At 42.6% G+C, this 22,807-nt stretch overlaps 1 protein-coding gene across 4 annotated transcripts in view; it reads left to right on the top strand.

The window, feature by feature from the left end:
• Positions 1 to 22,807, top strand: part of PPP2R2B (protein phosphatase 2 regulatory subunit Bbeta) — a 253,503-nt gene that overhangs the window by 78,150 nt on the left and 152,546 nt on the right. Inside the window, exon 1 of one of the 4 annotated variants that reach the window (XM_038413480.2) lies at positions 18,409 to 19,533. The exons of the other annotated variants lie outside the window; for them this stretch is intronic. Within the exon in view, the coding sequence (XP_038269408.1) occupies positions 19,464 to 19,533 (70 nt within the window). The 5' untranslated portion in view covers positions 18,409 to 19,463. Of the gene's footprint in view, positions 1 to 18,408; positions 19,534 to 22,807 lie in introns of those variants that run through there. 4 annotated transcript variants of the gene reach the window in all.

Raw genomic sequence — 22,807 nt, 5'->3', positions numbered from 1 at the left:
AGAAGTTCCAATGATTTATTATAATACATATTTATTGAATATACTAATGGAGTATGTTACTCAGTAACTTATGTTACTCAGTAACTCTGCTGCTTTCATAGTATATTGTAAATCATATATTATATATAGGTCCATTTCACAGGATGAGTGTCAGTACCACTGCACTTTAGTCATTCATAAGAGCTACCTCCCACTGGTTGTAATCATTTAAAGGCACACCACCCCAAATCATATTTGTCTGAAAATGTTGTACTAGTTGTTGTTACAAGGAATCATCACCAAATAAAGTTGGAGACTATTCCCTCTATTTTTTCAGGGTTTTGTTGTTGTTGACTTATTTTTACTTGGTGCAGTTGACAGCATTCTGTCAGACACTGGAAATTTTAGTCAATTGTTTAAAAAGTCAAGTGACCTATCCCCAATTGTCCTTATCCTGAAAGCTATTTTTGAGATCTCATCCTTCCAATGGTTGGGAAACCTTCTTAAACTAATCCTAAGGTAGGTCAAGATTGCTGCCCAACCCGTTATGCAGAATCATTTTCTTAAGGGAATTAATCCTAGTTTTTGTGGTTTCAATTTCCTAAAAATGGCAAAACTGTATCAGAGTATTCTCCTCACTTCTCCTTCCAGATGAGACTTGGACAAGCAGAATAATTTAAATATAATAATCCTAGAGCAAATGTTTTCAATGTGGTAAAATCTGCTATGCACATATTGTAAAATGTGGGCAGTTTCGCTTTAATTTATAGCAGGATTTCATTACTTTTTGATGGAGTTATGCCTGTCATCAGATTAAATGAAGAAAATGGAGTAGTTAAGGACCAAAATGGTTTAGCTGCACTTGTGTCTCACCTTCGCATAAATTCCCTTGCACAAAATCCATCTCAGGGCTTATAACAAAACCCAATGTATACAGCAGTGGGCTTAGCTAAAGCAAATGCTAGATGGGCATTTTAACTAATGATGTCACAGTACTAAATGTGTCTGAGAGGAACAGATTATTCAGTACAAATAAACTATATGACAAATGTAGCTTTTTTCTATTAATGAAGCAATCTTGATTTCTGTATTTGTTACTTGTTATTCATGTAGCCAAAGAGCTAATGGATAAACACATATTAGCCTATGGTTGTTTACAAAGTGTTCACTTTATTTTCGGTGTGTGATTGGTCACCTATGTCAGATGGTATTGCTTCTGCTCCCTCACTGGATGACCTGAAATATTTGAAATGGAAAAATAATGATAACAAATAGCACATACTCTTGTGCATGCACAAATACTCCTTTGTATGCATTCGCATGTGAACTGAACAGCTGTTCCCTATGCATGCATATGAACAAACATTATGCACAAATGTTTGTGAATAGATGCAGATAAAAGGTACAAATATGGCTGAAACAAGCAATTATTTGGAATATAAATGGATATTCATGAAGATACTTTTTACAGTACTTGACCAACTCTAATGTATGTCTAAATACAAACTTTCTGTCTCTACATTAGGGCCTAATCCAATTTACACAGAAATCAATGGGAGTTGGCTCAGACATTAGATTCCAGAAGTGCCATGGTTATTTTCTTCAACCGCTAAAAATAAATCAACTGGGAAATCCAAGAAACAAAAATGTTGCCTCTTTTCATCCTGTGCCCAGTTGATTTAGCTGTTCAGTCTTAGTTTTCCTATATTGGTTATCTCATGGATGCTGTCCCTGTATCATCTTTCACCCTGTTTGTCCCACATATCATGTTTCTCTGCAATAGACTGTAAGTGCTTTGGGGCAAGGAGCCAGTATTTATGTGTTACAAAGTGCCATGTACATTTGCTATGCTATATAAATAGTATTACTAGTCTCTAGAAGACCCTATGCATTTGTGTTTCTTAACTGTACACTAATAGAAAGAGCATTCCAGACCTGGAGTCACAAAGAGCAGTAATCAATCTTTGACATTCTACAATTTTGTACTGAGGGAGCTGAGCAAAAAAATTTAAAAAACCAAAATGCATCATTAGTGGTAGTATTTACAATGACAGTGTTCAAGGAAAAAAACATGTTCCTTAGTATAAGCTATGCTCAACTAGTTCAAATGCATTGACGTGGTAGCATCTGGTCTTGCTGTTTAGAAATGGGAAATCCTATTTACTGTGTAAGTATTTAAGCTAATTGCTGCTCTGATGTAAGGGGACGTGTGACAAGGAGTTCACTTTATACCCTTTAAAGGGCATTAAAGTGTTTTATCCACAAGAAACATTTTATGCTTAATTCTGTTGATTTGTGGGCACTCTGTTTTTTGCAACACACTGAGTAGATATAATATACACAAAACTAGAACCTTGTGGTTATATCTACTATGCAATAATTTCTCTAATGTAAAAAATAATTCCTCATATGCTTTTTCTGGAGATGTTTTGTTTTGTTTTATTTGCACTGACATCTCATATTTGTGGGATCTGTTATATTACATTAAATGGTTTACTGTAAACAAAACTAATTTGGACTTTAAAAGTTGAATCTTTAATCAAACTACTGCATCTTCTATTTACTCAAGAACTTTATCGTTTCTAGATATAAAGGGTTATATAAAGGATTATACTTCTGTTGCAACACCTACCAAAGAAATTAAAGAGGCAGGTGTGACGTTGCACTCTGTTTTATGGATATATGCTTATGAGTGTGAATATGATTGTAACTGGAATATGCTTTATGCAAAAGGTCTCTTGTAAGGTATCATAATAGGTTATAACCCACTGATTTTATTCCTCCTATTTGTATGCATGTATCATTCTTGTATCTGAAGCCAGAAATATGAAGTGTACCTCTGAGGTCCTGTTGTAATTATGCAAAGTGTGGGTCATTTAATGGTGGTTTAGAATCTTGATGGCTCCCATTGACTAGGACAATTGGTTGTAAATGGTTTATTTATCTGCAAAACTTCCTGTAATATGTGGGCCAACCCAGGAAGAATGGAGACTAGGGGTCTTACAGTGACATGTGACCATGTCACCTGATAATGAAATCCATCTTAAATCTGGTACTTTTCCATTTAGAGGGAGGGGTGGAGACCCAGAGAGACAAAAGATCCCCGCCTTGTGCCAAAGCTATAAAAGGGGGTGGAGCAGGACAAAGGGGGCTCCCAGTCATGGGAGAACCCCTGCTTACCACCTGAGATGTCTGCTGGAACTAACAAGGACTGTACCAGGAGAAAGGATTGGGCCCAGACTAGGAAGGAGTCTAGTCTGTGAAAGAAGCTTTTTGGAACATCTCTGAGGGAAAGATATTACCTCTAATCAGTTTCTTAATGTATTAGGCTTAGACTTGCCTGTTTTTGCTTTATTTTGCTTGGTGACTAACTTTGTTCTGTCTGTTATTACTTGAAACCACTTAAATCCTACTTTTTATACTTAATAAAATCACTTTTGTTTATTAATAAACCCAGACTAAGTGATTAATACCTGGGGGGAGCAAACAGCTGTGCATATCTCTCTATCAGTGTTATAGAGGGCGGACAATTTATGAATTTACCCCGTATAAGCTTTATACAGGGTAAAACAGATTTATTTGGGGTTTGGATCCCATTGGGAACTGAGTGTCTGGGTGCTGAAGATAGGTAACCCGCTGAGCTGTTTTCAGTTAAGTCTGCAGCTTTGGGGGCGTAGATCAGACCCTGGGTCTGTGTTGCAGGAGGCTACTTGTCTGACGGGGTTCTGGAAGTTCAAGTTGGCAGGGAAAAAGGGCTCAGAGGTCATTTTAGCACATCAGGTGACCATCCCAAGGGGTCTCTGTGACCAAACCTGTCAGAGCAGGATTCAGATTTTTTTAGGGGATTTGTTCTCCTGCAGTCACAACACTAACCATGACATCATAATAATGGAACCTATTGGTATGTAGTATAGTGAGAATTTCAGGAGAGCAGCAAAAGAGCTTGTGAGCCAAAATACTCCTCTCAATGGAGTCAGTGGAATTACTCTTGAGTTGCACAAATATAAGCAAGAATAAAATTAGGCTTGAGACTCTTCAGCTAATACAGTAAATTAGTTGGATCTGTGGCAACTGCTGTCTAAGCTATGAGAGGATACTGAGTCTGATTTTGATGTCACAGCAAGTTTCTGTTGACTTCAGATGAGTTACTTCTGATTTATGCCACTGTAAGTGAGATCAGAATCAAGCCTTTTATTCACCATCGTTTTGATCACAGCTAAAATGCCAAAGGGGGTGAGGGAATGTAATGATGGGAAACAGCATGAAAGTAAGTGGTCCAAGCATATTTGTTTATTGAGTGACATCTTATCAAGTCAAATCAGAGGAAATACTAAATGGGCTTTATTGCCCTTCCTTCTAAACCCAGACCATGAAGGAGAAGAGGATGGAATTCTGTTACATTCCCACACAGCATTCTTGCATTGACATGTGTGTACACAGTACATAGAGTTATCTATACATTCAAGTGACAGAACTTAAATGAGCAAAATCCATTCACCTTGATGCTAGAAGAGTGTGTTCATGTGTTACATGTACAAAGTTGCATGCACACAAATGGAGGCTGGTCAGGGGCCCTCGTGAAGATCCAGCTGTTTTTTATTATAGTTACTAGGTGCTATGGAAATAATAATAATAATAATAAATAGTAGTAGCACTTAGCTCATATATTAATGGGTTTCATCTATAGTACTCAAAGTGCTACATAAGAGAGATGAACACTCATTTGCCATGTAGCGGTAAGAACATAATAAATGTACTACATGAGGTTAGGGATAAACATAATCTTGAAAATAGATAAAGAAATATGAAAGTGAAAAATAATAAAAAGTTTATACATGTGATTCTAACAGACCAACAAAGCAGCTTTTAAGATGGTGGCTACTGCATAAAATAATGCATCATGTAACAAAGCAAAGTTCCAGCTAAGAAAAAAAAATGTGGGCAAAATTAACACAGGAGGGGACAGCTAGCCTGAATAATGAATTACATGAAAGAAGCTATTTGTTCTCAGAACGTATGGTAGTGGATGAGCAGAAACTAAGAGAGGCATGCAGAAATGTCACAGAACGGTGGTCAGTCTAATTGAAAATAACTCTCCAAGAATAAGGACCCACTGAGCCAGAATAGTGGTGAGTCCGTAGTGATGCTCATTATTGGTGTGCTGTTAATCATATGCAACTTGAACTGGCAACAGTAATAATATGCAGCAAGTGTGAACATGAAGTAGATCTATTTATCATGTGACCTTTGGGAGGTAGAAGCCTGTACCTACTTTGCATTCAATGAACTGATTCTTTCCCTTTCTGTCTCAGGGTCTTGACCCTTATTCTTCTTTCTGTGAAGGAGTAGTGCTGTTACTTACCCTTTTTATATGACTTGACTTCCTAATTTTCCTCACCTTGGGCTTAATCCTGTGGTTTACATGATTAGGGTTCACATGATTGGGGCCCTTATACTTGAGGGTTTTGGCTTCCCACTTTTCCTCATTTAGGTTTCCCATGGTCCAAACAGCAAAAGGCAAGTCATTGTTAATGTCATTGTTTGAAACTAAGTCATGGCCAGGGTTTCCAGTGTGCTGTGAGAATCAGACACACAAAGGCACAGCTTCAAAGCAGCATATAGGGAAGTCATGGTAGGCTCAGAAATCCTGTTAATAAATAATGAGATTTGTGTGCACACAAACCATTCCATCTGAACACATTTTACCTACTTTGCACCATCCACTGCTGAATCAGGAGGGAATGCTTATTATTGGCTAAGGCAAGAGATTGAGAGTGCATTCTATTTCCAACCTTTTACTCACTCCATGAATCTGAGCACAAGTCACTTCTTCTCTATTTTCCTTGGTTTATCTGTCTGCACAGTTAGGATAATAATTATCTGATTCACTGGGGATCTGTAACGTTCCATAAAGAGCTTTGAGATCTTCTGATCCTGTGGAAAATGAAAGGTATTAATGTAACTATTTGTCTTGGATCTGGATGCCAGGTCTTTGGCTTTTCCAGACTAGACTATTGCAGTGTGCTCTACCTGGGGGTTACACCTGAAGAGAAACCAAGAGCTACCGCCGCTGCAGAAAGCAGTTGTTTGCTTGGCAGTGACTACTGCACTGACTCCATATATGCTCTTAGGTGCCATTTGAAGGTACTGACTTGGATTTATAAAATCCCAAGGGTTTGGTTCCAGTGATCCGAAAGGCTGCATCTCGCTTCATATTCCCCTGCTGCCTCTGAAGTCTGCTGGTGTGCTCAGGCGAACAGTCACACCCTATAACCAGCTGGTTACTGATGGGCAAGCATTTTCCATGTAGGGCCTTCAACTCCGGATTTATCCTCCCATCAGAGACTGTTTGTTAACCTTTATGGCAGGGCCTATCTCTGCTGTCTGTTTACTTTCAGGAATGTCTTTTATCCTTTATTCTGGTGCAAGTAATGTGTGTTTTCTTACATAATGCACATGCACCCTGAGATGCAACGTTGCCTGCATTTTAGAAATTAAAGGGCCAAAAGATCTTTAATGACCACAAATGTTCAGGACCTCATCTGAAAGACAGGACCTAAAGCAACATATTGCCCCTAACATCATATTGGATACATCTGCACAGCACCGCAGAGGTGTAATGTCTAGCTCAGGAAGACTTATGTGCACTAGTTCTGCTGGAGCAAACAACTAAAAATAACAGTGTGGCCCTAATGGCACAGGAAGCAGCTTGGGTTGTCCACCCAAGTACTTAATCAGGGGATTATTGGGCAGGATTGTACTCAGGCAGCTACCTGTGCCACTAAGGCCATGCTGCCATTTTTAGGCACTAGTTTGAGCAGAGCTAGTGCATGTCTGTCTACCCAAGCTGGGAATCGCACCTCCCAGATACTGTGTAGATGAACCCACTGGGGCATTAACATACCTAATCCTTCTCTATTGGAAATCAGTGGCAAATCTATTGACTTTGACAGATGGAAGACTGGATTTTAGATTAACTCTGGTTCAGAGAGAAGAGTCACCTAGTGCCTCACAGATACCATCTTCTACAGCACCTACAGAGGTTTCCCAGAAAAACACTGGCCTGGTCGAGAGATGCTTAGATTATGAGATTTGATGGCTATTACTGTCAAAATAAGCATTTTATTTTTTTGTTCTCTAGTTAGCATATGTCTTTCAGCAGTTATTTAGCATAGGGGTCTTTATCCCTTAAATAATGGCCAGCCATCCAGCACCTGGATTGGCTGACAACAATTACATGTAGGATAATAGGAGTATAATTAGCCTATTTTTTTGCTGCTTAATTAGGTTCTCAGATTTGAAGTGCTCAGTCTCTTGGAATCTGCAAGCAGGGAGATTCTGAGCACAGTTATAAATGCATTTTGTAAGTTGACACAATACTAGAAATGGGATGAGAGCTTCAAGTGCTTTTCCTCCCATATGACATGACCTTCACCCAGACTGAAAATTAGGTCCCAACATTCATTCCAGTGGGACAGCTGAGTAAACTCCATGCCATGTTAGTACTTGTCTTCCCCAGCTGTGTGGCAATGGCCTCTCACTCAAGGCATGCTCTCGCGAGCCTAAGTTATGCAAACCTGGTTAAAATAAACTAGGGTGGTTAGCACTGGCATTGTGCCTTTCATTTGTGAACTTTGCAGGCTCTCCCAGGGAGAAACCCATCCCTGTTATAAAAACATACATACATTCAGCTAAATTTTCAGAACTACAGTAGCATTGGAAAAGTCAATATTGGTTTGAAATGACTGAACCACTTTATGAAATAACGATTGCTGCAATGTCATTAATTCTAATTAATTTACATATGCATTAAAGTCCACTGTCACAAAAGACCTCATTTCTTTTTCAAGCATATGAAATTAAATACGTTTTCCTGTTGTGATTTCATACATACATAGTTAATACCTCTCCCCAATACAACCTGCTCACCACTGTATGTCATGTTCATTACAGATCATATGTAACTCACCATAGTGGCACCAAGTCCATTGGTTTAAAGAAATAGATGAACTTGCTGGAATATCTAATATCTATTTGTTTCTGTGAACTGCAGCTCACAGTAGTGCCAGGAAACCACCCAGCAGTTCAGTCTTCAAAGAGCTATCTATTGCTTTCTTTCTTTCTGATGGAGCAGCACTGGAAAAGTACTAAGGACCAAGGGCCTGCTCCTGCTCCCATGGGAATTTTGCCATGATTTGAATTGGAGCAGAATAGGCCCCTAGAGAGTCTAAATTGATTTAACCTAAATCTTCCTGCCCACTTCCCATGCATGTTATATCAACTTACCACCCTGTAGATTTTCTCACTTGGATGCCTAGCCACTTACCAACACAACATACATCTCTTGACCTTATAGAAGTGACTGTATTATAACTTAAACCAATATTTGCAAATACAATTCTGAAGATTCTCCAGTAAGTACAAGTATTAAAAAAATCTTGCTCTCCTTCAAATACCTCCCTTAAAACTCACTTCTGCTGGGATGCCTACACAAAACAGCAGTTAACTCGGGTGGTCAGAATGCTGTGACAATTGCTTAGCACACTGTTTATTATCATCTAATGCAAAAGTCCCCAAACTGTGGGGCATGCCCTCCTAGGAGGGCGCAGAGGAACATTTGGGGGGGCCTGGGCCAACCCCCATGGGGGGCAGGGAGGGAGTGCCACTCAGCTCTGCTCCTGGCCCTGCGCCCGGGGTCCTAGCTGCCAGCCCCATGCCCAGGGCTCTGCACTTGTGCCCTGGCCGCCGGCCTTGACCCGCAGCTTCAGCTCAGTCCCCGCCCCAGTCTTGGTCCCCTTATGTCTGTCTGCATTCCCCCCATCCAGAACCTGTGGACTCTCTCCCAGCCCCAGCTTTGGGGAAGAGGAGAAGGGGAGAGTGTGCAGGAGGGGGAAGGGGGGCAAGAGGTAAAAAGTTTGGGGACCACTCACCTGATGACTGCCTTGTGCGTCTCCGGTCTGTTTATTGTACCCACCTGTTGTCTCGCATCTGCTACTTAGATTGTAAGCTCTTCTAGCAGGAACCAACTTTTGTGTTTCATACAGGACCTAGCACAGATGGGCTCTGATCCTTGGCTGTGGCTCTGAGGCATTTCTGCAGTACTTCTTCTACTAATGCAGTATTAATAATAATTAATAAAACTTCATACCTTTCCCCCTGTTACCTATTAGACCAAATTATCATCATATTTTAACAAGTTGATTTTCCCACCAAAGGTTAGAAGATGATGCTGTGAAAATGATAGCCCCTCTCAGAATACATCGTGTAGGGTGGGAACAAAGAGATTTGCTTAAAAGAAATGAAATAATCTAATAATAGATATTGAACTTCCAACTGCAAATGACTTAACCAGACTGCAAGGAGCTATCACATTTTCAGAGATTGCTTTAGTCAAATGGAGGAAATTAACATAAAGAATAGAATATTAGTATAGTGTTAAATGAAAAGTGTATATAGGCAGCAAGAGGGAAATTAATCAATAAAAACCAAGTTTAGAATATTTGTTCTCATCTAATGATACATTTAGAAGTTTAAAAAATGAGGCTAGCAATCTAACGTATACCAGTAATTATGAAAATGGATCTAGTGCTCACGGATGTGAAGGTAAAAATAAATTAGCTGGAAGAAGTTCTTCATCTGAGTTTTTATGATAAGAATAAAATTGGAGGTTTGATTGAATTATTATTAATATACTCTTTAGGTCCCCTAGAAACCAGTGCATAGGGGCTCTTAGAGCTATTCTAATTGAAGCAAAAAATCAGTGGAGTGGAAAGTGCCCTGACTCTTCAAGATATGTCAAAGTATGTAACATAGTAGACACGTGGGGGTTTGGAGAACAGTGACAACTACAAGATGACCTTTAGTGAATTTAATCTGCAAATGGGTTCCTGCGTAGGACAGCTAATGCTTTTAGTTATTGTAAAGGCTTGTTCCTGGCTTTTAGAGAGCTGAGAATAAATGAATTCAGCAGAGCAGTACTATGAATGTTGCATAACAAACAGGTGGATTGTGGAAGTATTTAAATTATATGCTGAGAAAATTTGCAGGATTTATGATTGTACAAATATACGTAATGCACAATGGGGAGAACAATACGTCCATTCAATAAAGGAAAAAGGTGTTGACACTCATTGAAATTAGAATAATTGGGAGACAGAGAGAAGTCTGCTGAAGAGAAAATGATGGTTTGTTGTTGATTTGTGTTTATTTAGCAATATTCTCAACAATTCCAGGGGTTGGTTAAACATTTGGCTAAACATTTGCTTTTGATTGCAACTTGTGATTTTAGGTCTGAGTGTGAGAGAAAAAATTGTAAATCATAAAATTTGAAGGGGAAAACAGATGGATTTTTTTTAAGAACATGAGGTGCACAGTCTAGTCTCCCCATTTTACAGATGGGGAATGCTGAGGTACAGAAAGGTGCACTGACTTGCCCAAAGTCATCAGAAGACCAGATCCAGGATTTGAACTAAGGTCTCCTAATCCAGTACTGTATACTCTAGGCCACACTACCTTCTCATATAGTTTGAGTTATAAGTGACACAAGTAAAAAGATTTTTCTTTTCAATATGTGATTTATGTGTTATATACCCCTTTAGAGTTTTGCAGGCCAGCATTTTACAGCAGTATTCCAGTCATACATTTGGTACTAAAAATGGGGCCAGGTTCTACTCTCAGTGAGGTAAATCTGGAGTAACTATGGATTTAGCCTAGTGTAACTATGAGCAGAATCTAGCCTGAAATATGCTGAAGTCGTCTAATTTAAAACTAACTGTCTGAGCATAGGCAACAACTTGTTTTCAACAACAATTTGACAAGGATTTTTGGTAGGTGACCTTTCTGCATATGGCTCTGTGAGGCATTACACCTCCAATGGAATGTTTATGTCTTGTCAGGTCACTAATCCCCATGTCAATGAATGCCCTATGACATGACAAGCTGATCAATCTCTGAAATGACACGTGCATAACTGAGCTCCTGAGTTAGCCTGGGCACAATTTTACACTATTTTGCATCAACCATTCCACTACATTGTGACAAAAATCCACCGAGGGAACCATGGAATGAAGAATCTAAGAATTCACCTATCCCTAACGAGGTCATGACATTACACAGAGGGAGCTATTGCGCTAGCTTGCCAATCGTGTTCATCTTAAAGGGATCCACACACCCATTCAAAAGGCATGATACAATGGCTTTGAATAGACTGTCCTGTCAATGAGCCCTGTATGCAGGAGTCCTTTAGCCGTCATTAACAGATACTATCTTTTGCACTTCAACTGAAACAAGCAGCTTCAAAGAAACTAGTGCAATCTCAGCTGAATAATGAAGAATATAGACTCTTGCACTCTTCCAGTGAGATTTTAATTATGATACTATAATCAGGAAAGGCAATCAAACTGCAGCAAACCCGTGTGTTACAATGATATCCAATGTCTTTCTCCATTCACTGCACATTCATGGTGCCCTCTTCCATCACAGTAATAATAATGCTCACTATTCACATAGCACTTTATTAGCCAGATAGACTCTCTCCTGCATCAAAGCCATGCTTGAAGTTGGCAAGAGGGGTGAGCATCATGCCTCCCTGATCCTCAGGAGTGGCCCTGACCATTTAGCATTGCTGTTGGCACCTGTAAATTGCACCATTGATGTAAAGTGCACATCAGTGGAGGACTGGAATAATGGAGCAGAGCTCTACTGTGTCCCCTCTCAACTCCTGACACCCCTGAATGTCTGGAGGAGGGATGGGATCAGAGGGACAGACCCAGAACCGACACATGTGCCCAGCAAAGAGTGCCCCTCTGAATTTGTGGTACTGGGAACTTGTGGCTGGATATATCCCCTTTATGCCACTTGAGTGGCACAAAGGGGCAGTATCTCAATGGAGAATCTGGTTTTATATGTTCAGAATCCATTATAACAATTAATTAATCCTCACTACATCTGGGGGTGGTGAGTGGGAAAGTGTTATTGTCTCAATTTTCCAGACAAAGATTAAGTGTCCTGTCTAAGAGACAGGATTAGAATTTGGGGCCCCCTGACTTCCATCGTGATGCTCATTCCTTCAAACTGATTCCCAAGACACAGATCCCTTGCATGATTAAAATATCTTGTACATCAAATAATAATAATTTGCACTTTTACTGTTTTCAATTATTTAAGTGGGGATTGGAGGAGTTGGGAGAATTTTCCTGCTTCTGATGGGTTTCTTCCCTGTCTATGGCTACTACTAAATCAGTGCCAGAGTTTACTTTTTCCCTAGATCATAAAGAATATTCTGAAGAATTGTTTTGCCTTTGGACTGCACCAGATGGCATGTACAGTGCATGACATGTACTTCCAAACATATGTTCAGAAGAGAATAGTCCAAAACTCCCTGATAAGAACACTGTAAATAACTCATTTTCAACTCTGGTGGCATTCCATGGAAGATCTCAGAGCATTTTACACACATTAATGCTCACAGCAAGAAACCAGTGAGGGATAGAAGTATTAATATCCTCATTTTACTTGAAAGGAAACTGAGGCACCAAGAAGTTAAGTGACCTGCTTATTTGAGTACATACTCAATGGCAGAACTGGGAATAGAATCCAGTAGTCGTCAGTCTCCTACTCTAGCCACTAGATCACTTATAATTCATTTCCTGTCTATATTTATTTATTTATTTATTTATTTGTGTTGTGGTAGTGACTAGGAGCCCTAATCATGGACCAGGACCCCATTATGCTAGGTGTTAGACTAATAATAATATAATACATTAAATAATAATGTATCACATCCAATCCATTGTGCTGGACGCTGTATGAAAAATATAAATATGAATAAAAAGTCCCTGTCCCAAAGGGTTTACAATCTAACCACTTTAACACTAATATAGCATTGTGCTGGAAGAGATAATGGGTCTGATTCTGCACTTTCACCATTTTTACACTGGCCAAACTCCATTTGCTTCAGTGCCGGTTACAACTAATTTACAGCCCTGTAAATGAGAGGAGACTCCAGTCCCCTTTGGGCTCAGCATTAAAGACAAATACCAGACTCTAATTTACTATTGATACTGGCACCAAAATGATTACAGTCAGGTCTCCTCAAGCATGTAAATGGTGGCCTGAAAAACTATAACACAACTGTTGATCCATTACATGCACCCTTTGTGCCCACTGCAACAATAGGGCACAGTACTTGCAATGATGAAAATGTCCCGTCCTCCATAGCAGGACATTAAAACCATTAAAACTTCAGGTCATTGTCTTCTTTGCCACTTCCCCTCACGACTGTATGCCTGGCCGTCGAGCAAATTGGTCTTTCTAAGGTCTGCTGATATCTGGTCCATGGACTGAATCTTTGGCTTGCTCTTAGGTCATCTTCCATCCATGATAACTGTAAGGGCCATCCTACCCGATATAGCTGCCCGGTCTCTGCTGGACATATCCATACCAACATAGCCTAACCTCCCTCAACTTGTCTTCAGTTGGGGCAACTCATATTAGGTCCCTCATAACCTCATTTTGCTGCCTAACTATCTGACCATCTCAACATCTTCATTTCCATAGTGGACAGCACATGGATGTCTTTTCTTGGGGCTGGCCAAGTCTCTGTTCCATTCATTAGAATGGTGTCAAATTACATTTTATACACTCTATTCAAACTTCAGGTATATGAAAATATATATCAATATTCTCCTCCTCTTTTGATGGCAAGTTATTATGGAAGTTATTTTTCCGGCACTGACATTTGTCTCATTGGCACTCTCATTTGACTTGCACAGAAGCAGGGTGAACTTAACTGACCAGTTGTCCATTTAGTAACCACTAAAGTAAATTCATGTTGCATTTTATTGCCATTATATCTGCTATTTACTCTGGGATATATTATGATTTTTAAGCAATTGCCTTCAGTAGGAGTCAGAGTGTTTGTGTGTGTGGGGGGGGAGGGAGAGGTCAGGCAGCAAAAAGGAGCCCCCGGGATCATTTTGGCTCATTCAGCAAAAATGTCTGGGTGGGGAGCAGATGCTGGGATAAAAGCAGCACCTCCTTTAAAAGGTTGCAGTATGTACTAACCCTACCGTACTGCTCCACTTGTCTCTTCAAAAGGCAGGAGCAGTCATGTCCCTTTCCTCATGTCCTCTTTGTGGTGTCTAGCATTGGTGTCAGTGCAAAATATCTCATGGCAGGAATACAAGGATACAGCCTGTGGATGCACAAATGGAAGGGAAACTTCTGCATTCTCTCTTCCTTCCCCAAAAATTCCCTCTCAGAGCTAGTCAAAATCTAGGTAAAATTCTGGCTGGTGCCTGCCATGGGCACCTCCCAGAAAACCCATACCAAGGGGAGCCAGGCATGGCGATTGTCTGTCTGTCCTGAGTTTGGCTCCCCAGCAATTTCTGTCAAAAGGAGGCTTAAGGCTTTGGATAAAGCCTCAAACCTTCAGAGGCTCTGCTCTATATGATCTCTTGTGAACTGTACTCATAAGCAACCCTGCAATAGCACACCTCTGTGCATAGTCCATTTTTCATGAGAAACGCTATGACAACAAACCACATTATACATATGGGACAGAGAAAAAAAACATTTTGATCATTAGTATTTATTATTTGTACTGTGAAAGTGTCTAGGCACTGTGCAAAATCAGAACAAAATAGACACTATCTGCCGCAAGGACCTTACAATAAGGGGAGAGGTTCCATTTTCAAGTTTCCAAGGGATTATGGCTACCATAGTGATTTCAACAAGAATGTCCTTGTAAAGTCTCATCTGATTAGAAGATAGCGGCTGGACATGAACTTGAATATAAAACCCCACGTGTAGGTATTAAACATATCAAAATTCTGTGCCTATTTGATTGTCAAACTGAATTCGGTGTTGGCAACCTCAAGTATTCAAAAATCATGAGTCAGCCCCCCCAAAATCATGAGACTGGCTTAAAAATCATGAGCTTTAAATTTAATAATAATGCACTAAAGAGTGTGTTTTTATTTACCTTCTGGATTATGAACCTTTAGGATGCAATTGAGTCAGATTCTCAGGCTCTTCTCTGCAACCAGGAGGGTTAGAAGTTTTCATTTTTTAAATGAAAGCTGAGATTTGCATATATTTACATGACTCTGGAAACTAAGACTTTAAGAAATACACCAACATGGGACTCATGATAAAATCTTGAGAATAGGCAGCTAGATCTATGGAGGGAACAGAAATTCCACTTTGTGAAGTATTTTGAGGTTTTGAAATCTGGTTTTGTTTTTAATTGGAATGAAACTCAAATTTTTTCAAATTCTCTGTAAAAGAAGTCTGAATTTTTTTTATTTCCGATTGATTGAAGTGTTTTGACAAAATCCTATTGAGATGTTATGTTTCAATTTGACTTATTTTATATTACAAAATAAAAAAATTGAATCAAAAAGTAATTTAAAAATGAAAAATCAAAATGTTTCATTCCAAAAATGTTGAAAGGGGATGTTTTGACACTCTTGGAATATTTTCTACCTGTCCCGCTCCTCACCCCATATTTTCTTCAAAATAAAATGTTGGTTAAATCATGATTTTGCAAAGAATTTAGATTTTGATAGAACTGCATTTTTAGACAGTAAATGGTTCGGTCAAAGTTTTTCTGACCAGCTCCATTGGCAACTGTGAACTCTGGGTTCAAAAATCTTTCACCACACTGCCTTTTATAACCCATTGAACCTACAACTCTTACAGAACAACACTCCCATCCCCTTTAATTGAAAGGAGCTTTGAACAGGCACATGGGTCTTCCCACATGGATGTGATTGCAGGATGGGAGCTTTCCTGTGTATGTAAGCTGACTTACATTAACACCAGCCCTTATTGCTCTTTTCCTCATTGTCCCTCTCCCACTGCTGTTATCCTACTGTTTGTTTTACCCACAGTTGAATTTTGTCTTAAACTAGACTCTGAGCTCTTTCAGGCAGGGTCTGTCATTCTACGTTGTCTTGTCTTGTATGGCATTGTGAGGGGGTGGACTAGGCCCAGAGTCCCCCTGCTGGAGGCTTCAGGGTCCTGGCACACTAGTCCTAGGAAAGGAGCAATGGAGAGGTCCTCCAAACAGGCTAGAGTGGCTGCAGGGGAAGCAGCCAATCAGAGAGGCTGCAGGGAGCGGCTAATCAGGGCCCAGGAGGGCCCTATTAAAAGGAGCTGCAGCACCAGGGACGGTCAGTTTCTTGTTGGACTGAGAGGAGTACAGGTGCTCCTCCTGGTTGGCTAAAAGGAACGTAGCATAATGGACAGCTCAGTGCTAGTAGGGACTGGGGGAGCGAGGAAGAGCTCCTGGCTGGGTCTGAACTTAGAAGGGCCCTGAGCAAAGGTGGTGGTGAAGGCTGGGGCTGTGAGGAAGTGGCCCATGGAACTGAAGGAAGTTGTCCTAGAGGGACACAGCAGCATGTGGCTGCTATTCTTAGGGTCCCTGGACTGGGATCTGGAGTAGTGGGTGGGCTTGGGTCCCTCCATAGGCTATTGGGAAAGTGGGCCTACAACTGGACAGCAATAACCCCCTAGAAGGGAATCTGAACTGTCAAGAGGTCCAGCTGGAGAGGGGAAAAAACATGGGCTCCATGGAAGAAGCCCTGGGGGTTTGGCCTGAAATCAAGGCCGGAACTGTTTAAAGACCACAGACACACTCTGACCAGAAGAGGGCGCTCATGAGAGGTGGGAGCCATGCTGTTACTGGATCTAGCAAAATGCTCCCCTTTATGTGAATTATCACTTCTGGAATGGCAATGAATAGCTTTAAGTAGCATACAGTGTCTTAAGTAGGCTCTCTACGATGGGTGAAATTCACCCAAATATCATAAATGGTGAAAGGTAGGTTCGAATTCTCTGTTACTAATGATACTTTGGGATAACATGAGAAGAAATTGTCTTTTTCTAAAAAGTTTTTATTAACTTGATTTATCCATTTGGGGACAAATCATGTTAAGAAGTGTGCATTTGATCCTCTACTCATTGACGTAAATGACAAAGTTCCCAATGAATTAAATAGTGCAGGTTTAGACCCCCTATGTTTTCAAACAAAAATTGCTTGTCTTTATTATTGATGCCTTAGATTATTCAAACTTTAATTAGATGTATTTATATTATTAGCACCCAGGAGCCCCATAGATGAAGGCTGCATTGTGTGAGGTGCTGTACAAACAGAACAAAAAGATTGTAAGATTTTGGGGCAGGAATTGTTTAAGTAAAATTTTAAACCTCTAGAATGTAAAAAGTTGAATTTACTCTTCACATCTTATGATTTCTTGTATTTCAGTCATCTTGGACAAGGATTGTTGACCAATCATTTTTGCTTTCTGGTTCTCATGCACTGACTAGTACCATAATGAAATATTTAAGGGCTAATCTGGTACTCCTATCCCAGGCAAAACTTCAGGTGGCGTTATTAACAGTTTTACCTACGTAAGTACTGCAGGATCAGACCCTTAGGCTGCAAAACTGCAGAGGAATCTTTATATTCAAACACAAAAAAAGGCTTATATTGGAATAGAAATATAGATATAACTTCATGGTATTTCTGTTAATTATTAGCATTATGGCAGAACCTGGAGGCCTCAACCAGGATTGGGCCCTATTGTGCTAAGTAATTTACAAATGCATCATAACAGACAGTCCCTGCCCTCAAGAACTTCCAATCTCAATACATTAAAAAAGGGAAGGCTGGGAAGGAAAGCAGAGGCCCAGAGAGAAGTGACTTGCTCAAGGTCACACAGCAGCAGAGCTGGAAACACACTTTTATAACCCACTTCTCTTAGGTTTTCTGAAACCCTTTGCTAATGAAATGCAACATTTGGGCCTAAATTGCAGCATCCTTTTAATTCTGCCTTATGCTTGCGCTCTTGCTATACCCAAAAGGTTCCCCTGGTCCAGGCCAGCCTTAGGCTACCATGGTGATAAGCATTATCGCACCCATTTAAATATGAGTAAACCTGCACGCATTGAGAGGTATTTAGGCACCTAGTTGCCATTGAAATCAGTTTTCAGAGTAGCAGCTGTGTTAGTCTGTATTCGGAAAAAGAAAAGGAGTACTTGTGGCACCTTAGAGACTAACAAATTTATTAGAGCATAAGCTTTCCTGAGCTACAGCTCACTTCATGGGATGGGAGTTAGGCACCTAAACGCTTCTGAGGAGCTGGTCCTAAGAGTCTGATCCTGCCTCACCCTTACTGCCATTGAAGTCAGGGAAAGATAGGGTTGGTGTTTTCTCCTACCCCAGCCCTACCTGATGTGCCCACGGTCACACATCTCTCAGGGGCAACGCCTGGGCTAGATCTCCCAGCCCTCCGCTCCGTCAGCCCTGGCCTCAAACAGTAAACGCCCATGCACCGAAAGCTGGCGCCTTTCCAACGCCCTGGAGCCCAGGCCGGTGCAAACGTGGCTGCGACCCAGACCCAAACCTGCTGCTTCAGCGGCTGAGCACGGTGAGCGCCACAGGAGCCGGTTCGCAGCCTTCCTCCGCGGCCCTTCCCGGCGGGCTGATCAAAGGGTGCCCCGGCTGCGGCAGCGCGTCCTGCCTGGGGTAGAGGCGAGGGCAGAGAGCAGCGACCCCCCTGGGCGGCGCCGGGTCAGCCACTGCCCGGGCGCCTCGCTGCCTCTGCTCCACTGCAGCAGAAAGGTGCGCGGCGGCGGCCGGCGGGGGAGAGTCCCCAGGCTGCCGACGCGGTTGGACGGAGCCGAGCTGTAGGGGAGGAGCTTGGGCTTTAATGCACCATAAGGCTCCAGCGCCCAGCTGCCGCCGCCGCCCGAGCTTCCCTTCGGCCGCCTCCCGCAGCGGCCCCTCGCCTTGAGCCCGCGGCTGCGAGCGGGGCGAACCCCGCGGGGCCTGCCGACCCGGCCGCCAGCCTTGCCCCCCCCCCCCCCCCCCCCGCTAGGGAAACACCCAGCAGGGCCGCAGCTCCGCGAGGTTCTCCCCTCCCCCCCCCCCAAAAAAAACCCAAACCAACCAAGCCCAGAGCCGCGAGCTTTGCAGAAGCGGACACCATTTTGTGGCTAGCGGCTTCCTGACTGGGCGAGCCGGGGAGTGCTGCATGCGGAAGGGAGCTCGCCCGGCGCCCGGGGAACCTGTTGGGCACCGCCAGAGCAGCGCTCGCCGCCCAGCCCAGCTGCGGCGCTTCGCACGGGAACGGGGGCTCGCGGCAGCTCCCCCCGCCATTCGCCCGGCTGCTCCTGCAGCCGCCGTCCCTGAGAGGAGGAGGAGGAGGAGGAGGGAATTTGGACCTGGTGCTGCCACAGCATCCGCCCCCCTGGGCGGTGTGGGAGCCCGGGGCGGAGGAGGTCTGGCCCTTGCAGCAGCAGCAGCAGGAGGAGGTGAAAGCTTGCTGGGGTGGTTTTCCCGCCCCCCGGTAGGGTAGGACCATGCCGTGCTCCGTGCAACTCCTCTCCTCTCCTCTCCGCTGAGCCTGGCCGTGGTGGGGCGATGATGGATACTTGCCTGCCTGTTCTCACTTCTCACGAAAGTAAGCCTGCTGTAAATGGAGGAGGACATTGATACCCGCAAGATAAACAACAGTTTCCTGCGCGATCACAGCTATGCCACAGAAGGCAAGTGCACGCTGGGGAGACCGCCGCGTTCCGCGGGGGGGGGGGGGGCAATACCTCGGTGGGGCTCAACTTGGATCCGGCCGCAGATCGGCCTCGGCATCTGGAAAGCGCGGCCGCGGGGGAAAGGCAAGGGGGCAGCCGAGCTGGTCGCCATGGCACGGGAAGGGCGAGAGGGTGCCGCTGGAATAGCAGCGGGTTGCCACCGTGGGAGCGAGGAGGGGCTTGGGCATGGAGCAGCAGGTGGATCCGGACAGCACCTCCCTGAGGGAAAGGCCTCGGGGAGGGTGCGGGCAGGGCCGATGCTGTGCTCTCCCCTCTGAGTCGCGCACACCCAGGGGGAGCGTCACTGGGACTCGCCTCTGTCCCCGTGTCAGCCTCGCCTACCCGCTCCCAGATGTCACCAGCCTCCCTTTCTTGCGTTCAGGATGCCGTGTTACAAAAGGAAATTGAACTCCTGGCTGCCCCAGGGCAGGGCCTGCCCGTTCATTCCTCCTTCAGGATTTTGTTACGCATCCAGGGGACGCTAAAAAGCCCCACGCAACCGAAGCGCCCCCCCCCCCCCCCAAAACTGCTGATGTGCGATGCATAAATCGTGTCAAACGGCAGGGCTGAGAGCAGCCCGGTTCCGACGCACGCGTTCAGAATGCAATGGGTGTCCGGTCAGGGATTTAATTCTGCAGCAGTGGTTTCTGCTGAATCAACAGTGAGCGGAAGCGGAGCGGGTTTAAAGTGTTCGAACATCTGGGATTTGCCTTGAAGGGAAACAGAAGGAAGAAGTGCCTTCTTTATTCGGTGTCCTTCAGTTAACCCATTAAAGAGGCTAGGCAGGGCTGTGCCTGGTAGATTTTTCACTATTAAGGATGCAGTTCTACCTCCCACTGAAACCAAGGGGAGGTTTGGGTGTGGAAGGAATGCAGGACTGGACCCCAGCTTTGCAGATGAATAATGGTAGAAACATCTCTGCAATACTGGGATGAATCTAGTTGAAATCCGTGGTATTTCTCCAGCTTGATGCTGGTATAGCTGAGGTTAAAATCCTGCCCACTGCTCCTGCAGTTGTGAGAGAATGAACTAATTACATATTTGTAGCCAACTGCCTTACTGGTGGTATGCTGTCCTCTTAATAGCTTTTTACCCCTTTTCACCTTCAGAGTATTTGGAAAACATTAGTAGTCTCAACACACGCATGCAAGGCAAATAAGCACTAGCATCCTTATTTTTACAGATAGGGAAACTGAGGCAAAGAGAGAGAATGATTTGCACGCTGTTGTAAAAGAAGTCACTGCCACAGCTCGGTTAGATCTCAGAACTTCCTATCTCCTGACATGTTACATAGATCCCTAGACCAACCCTCTCATTGAGAAACAATATCTGTTTTAGTTTTAAATTTGGAAACTGTGTTAATTTGCCCTTTCACTTATTTCCTATTTGTCTTTTGGGAGGTAACATGGCCTGAAGGAATGAGTGTGGAATTGAAAGTCAGATGATTCTGAGATCTAATCCTAACTGCCATTGGATGATTTTGGCAAGTCACTGCATCCTTGTGCCTCAGTTTTCCCATTTGTCAAATGGGGATAATGCATAACTCTATTTTGCAGGGGTGTTGTGGAAGCTAATTAACACCTGGCCTGTTTAAAAGTGGTATTTAAATACAAAGTATTTTTAATTACTGCTGTGATAAATGAAAAGATTTGTGGAATATCAAATAGACATTGAATTACAATTTGAGAACATGGTGCATTATATATTCTGACAATATCACTGGCATCTTCAGAGTCTGAGTGTGGTGGGTTTTTTTTAAATTTTAAATTCTGAGAAATACAATATATAATGTGAATGAAAATATTTTATTGGGGTTGTAATTATTTTCACAAAAATTGGATGTTCTTCTTGAGACTTATTTCCTGTAAGGTTTCCACATGAAGTATAATCTGACTAGCGTATTACAAAAAGGTGAATTGGCTTTTGGAATTCTGCCAAAAACAGTACATACAGTACCTCATCTCCTGCTAAGCATTTCAGGTTTGGCCACTGGTGCATTTGAATGTGGCTTTCCTATTCTGGTATGGTGGGGGTGGGAGATCATGTGGCCTTATAAAGTTAGAGTAACAGATGCAAGATGTAATACACATTTCACACTGCATTCTGTCACAAAGAGGCAGCCTCCACCAATGGGTAATGCCTAGGAAGGATGGATAGGAGAAGGACCTACTTGCCTCTGTTAGTATTTCTGATTCCTGAAAACCTGCAATCTCAAAACTCTCTTGCTTGTCCAGACAAAATGCAGCTATTTTTCAAAAAGAAAAATGAATCCAATGAAACCTTACAGGGAACCCCTTAAACAAAAAATCCCTTCAACCAGGAGTCCAGATTAGGCTCTTTACTGCTTCATTCTCCTAAAATGTGAGGAGACTGATAGAACATACACAGAGAAAATCAAATGTATGAAAGGAGAATGAGATTTTTTTTTTTAAATTTGAATGTGCCATTAGATGGGAAAATAAATTGTTCAAAAGCCTGGGACACCTAGTGATCCACCGATTAAAACACTGATCATGTATGTACAAGGTAGCACTGCTTGTGGGCAGTTGAAATGTACCTGGTCAGTCAAAGTGGTGCAGCGCCCAGTGCAGCCTGGATGGGGATGGCACAGGCCAAAACATCCAGAAAGGTAATTTTGGTGAGGATTTGTGGGAGGCATGCTGACAGCCCTTTCTTGATGTAAGGGGAGAGTGGCGTGCAAACATCACCCTCTAGGGGCAGCTGCTACAGCTGACACATTAAGTGCCATTTGACTTTCACATTGGTACCTGCTTGGAAATCAGGATGAGTGGAAGGATGACTGGCTGAGTTGAACCTGCAGTGATTTAAACTCTTAATGCTAAGAAGTCTGAGTATTTCAAACCTGATGCTTAAACTTTAAAGCTATTTCTTCCAGCTGTTGCATGGCAAATTCCCACAGGTTGTGCCACAGAATTCCAGGAAGAACAGCTTAATGCAACAACTAGAGAACCATAGTGCCTCCTCTCCCTAAAAATGAAATTGAGGAACCTTAATTATACCCCCTGTTCATCTAATAGGGTAACATACCAGGTCAGAATAAAATGTCTGTTGCTGGACTTGAAGAAGTAGATGAAAATATTTCAGACCTGAATATCAGCTGGTAGTTTCTTTTGCACCTATCGTGTTTTGATGGACTTCTGATTCCTATTGAAATATTTCTATTAGAAAGAGGCTCAGTGCGCTGTGAAATGCTATAGCTGGTTAGTGCGTG

This window comes from Dermochelys coriacea, chromosome 8 (genome assembly GCF_009764565.3).
Source record: "Dermochelys coriacea isolate rDerCor1 chromosome 8, rDerCor1.pri.v4, whole genome shotgun sequence".
NCBI lineage: Eukaryota > Metazoa > Chordata > Testudines > Dermochelyidae > Dermochelys > Dermochelys coriacea.
The sequence above is the reverse complement of the archived record's forward strand: the minus strand, read 5'-3'. Positions and strand labels throughout refer to the sequence as shown.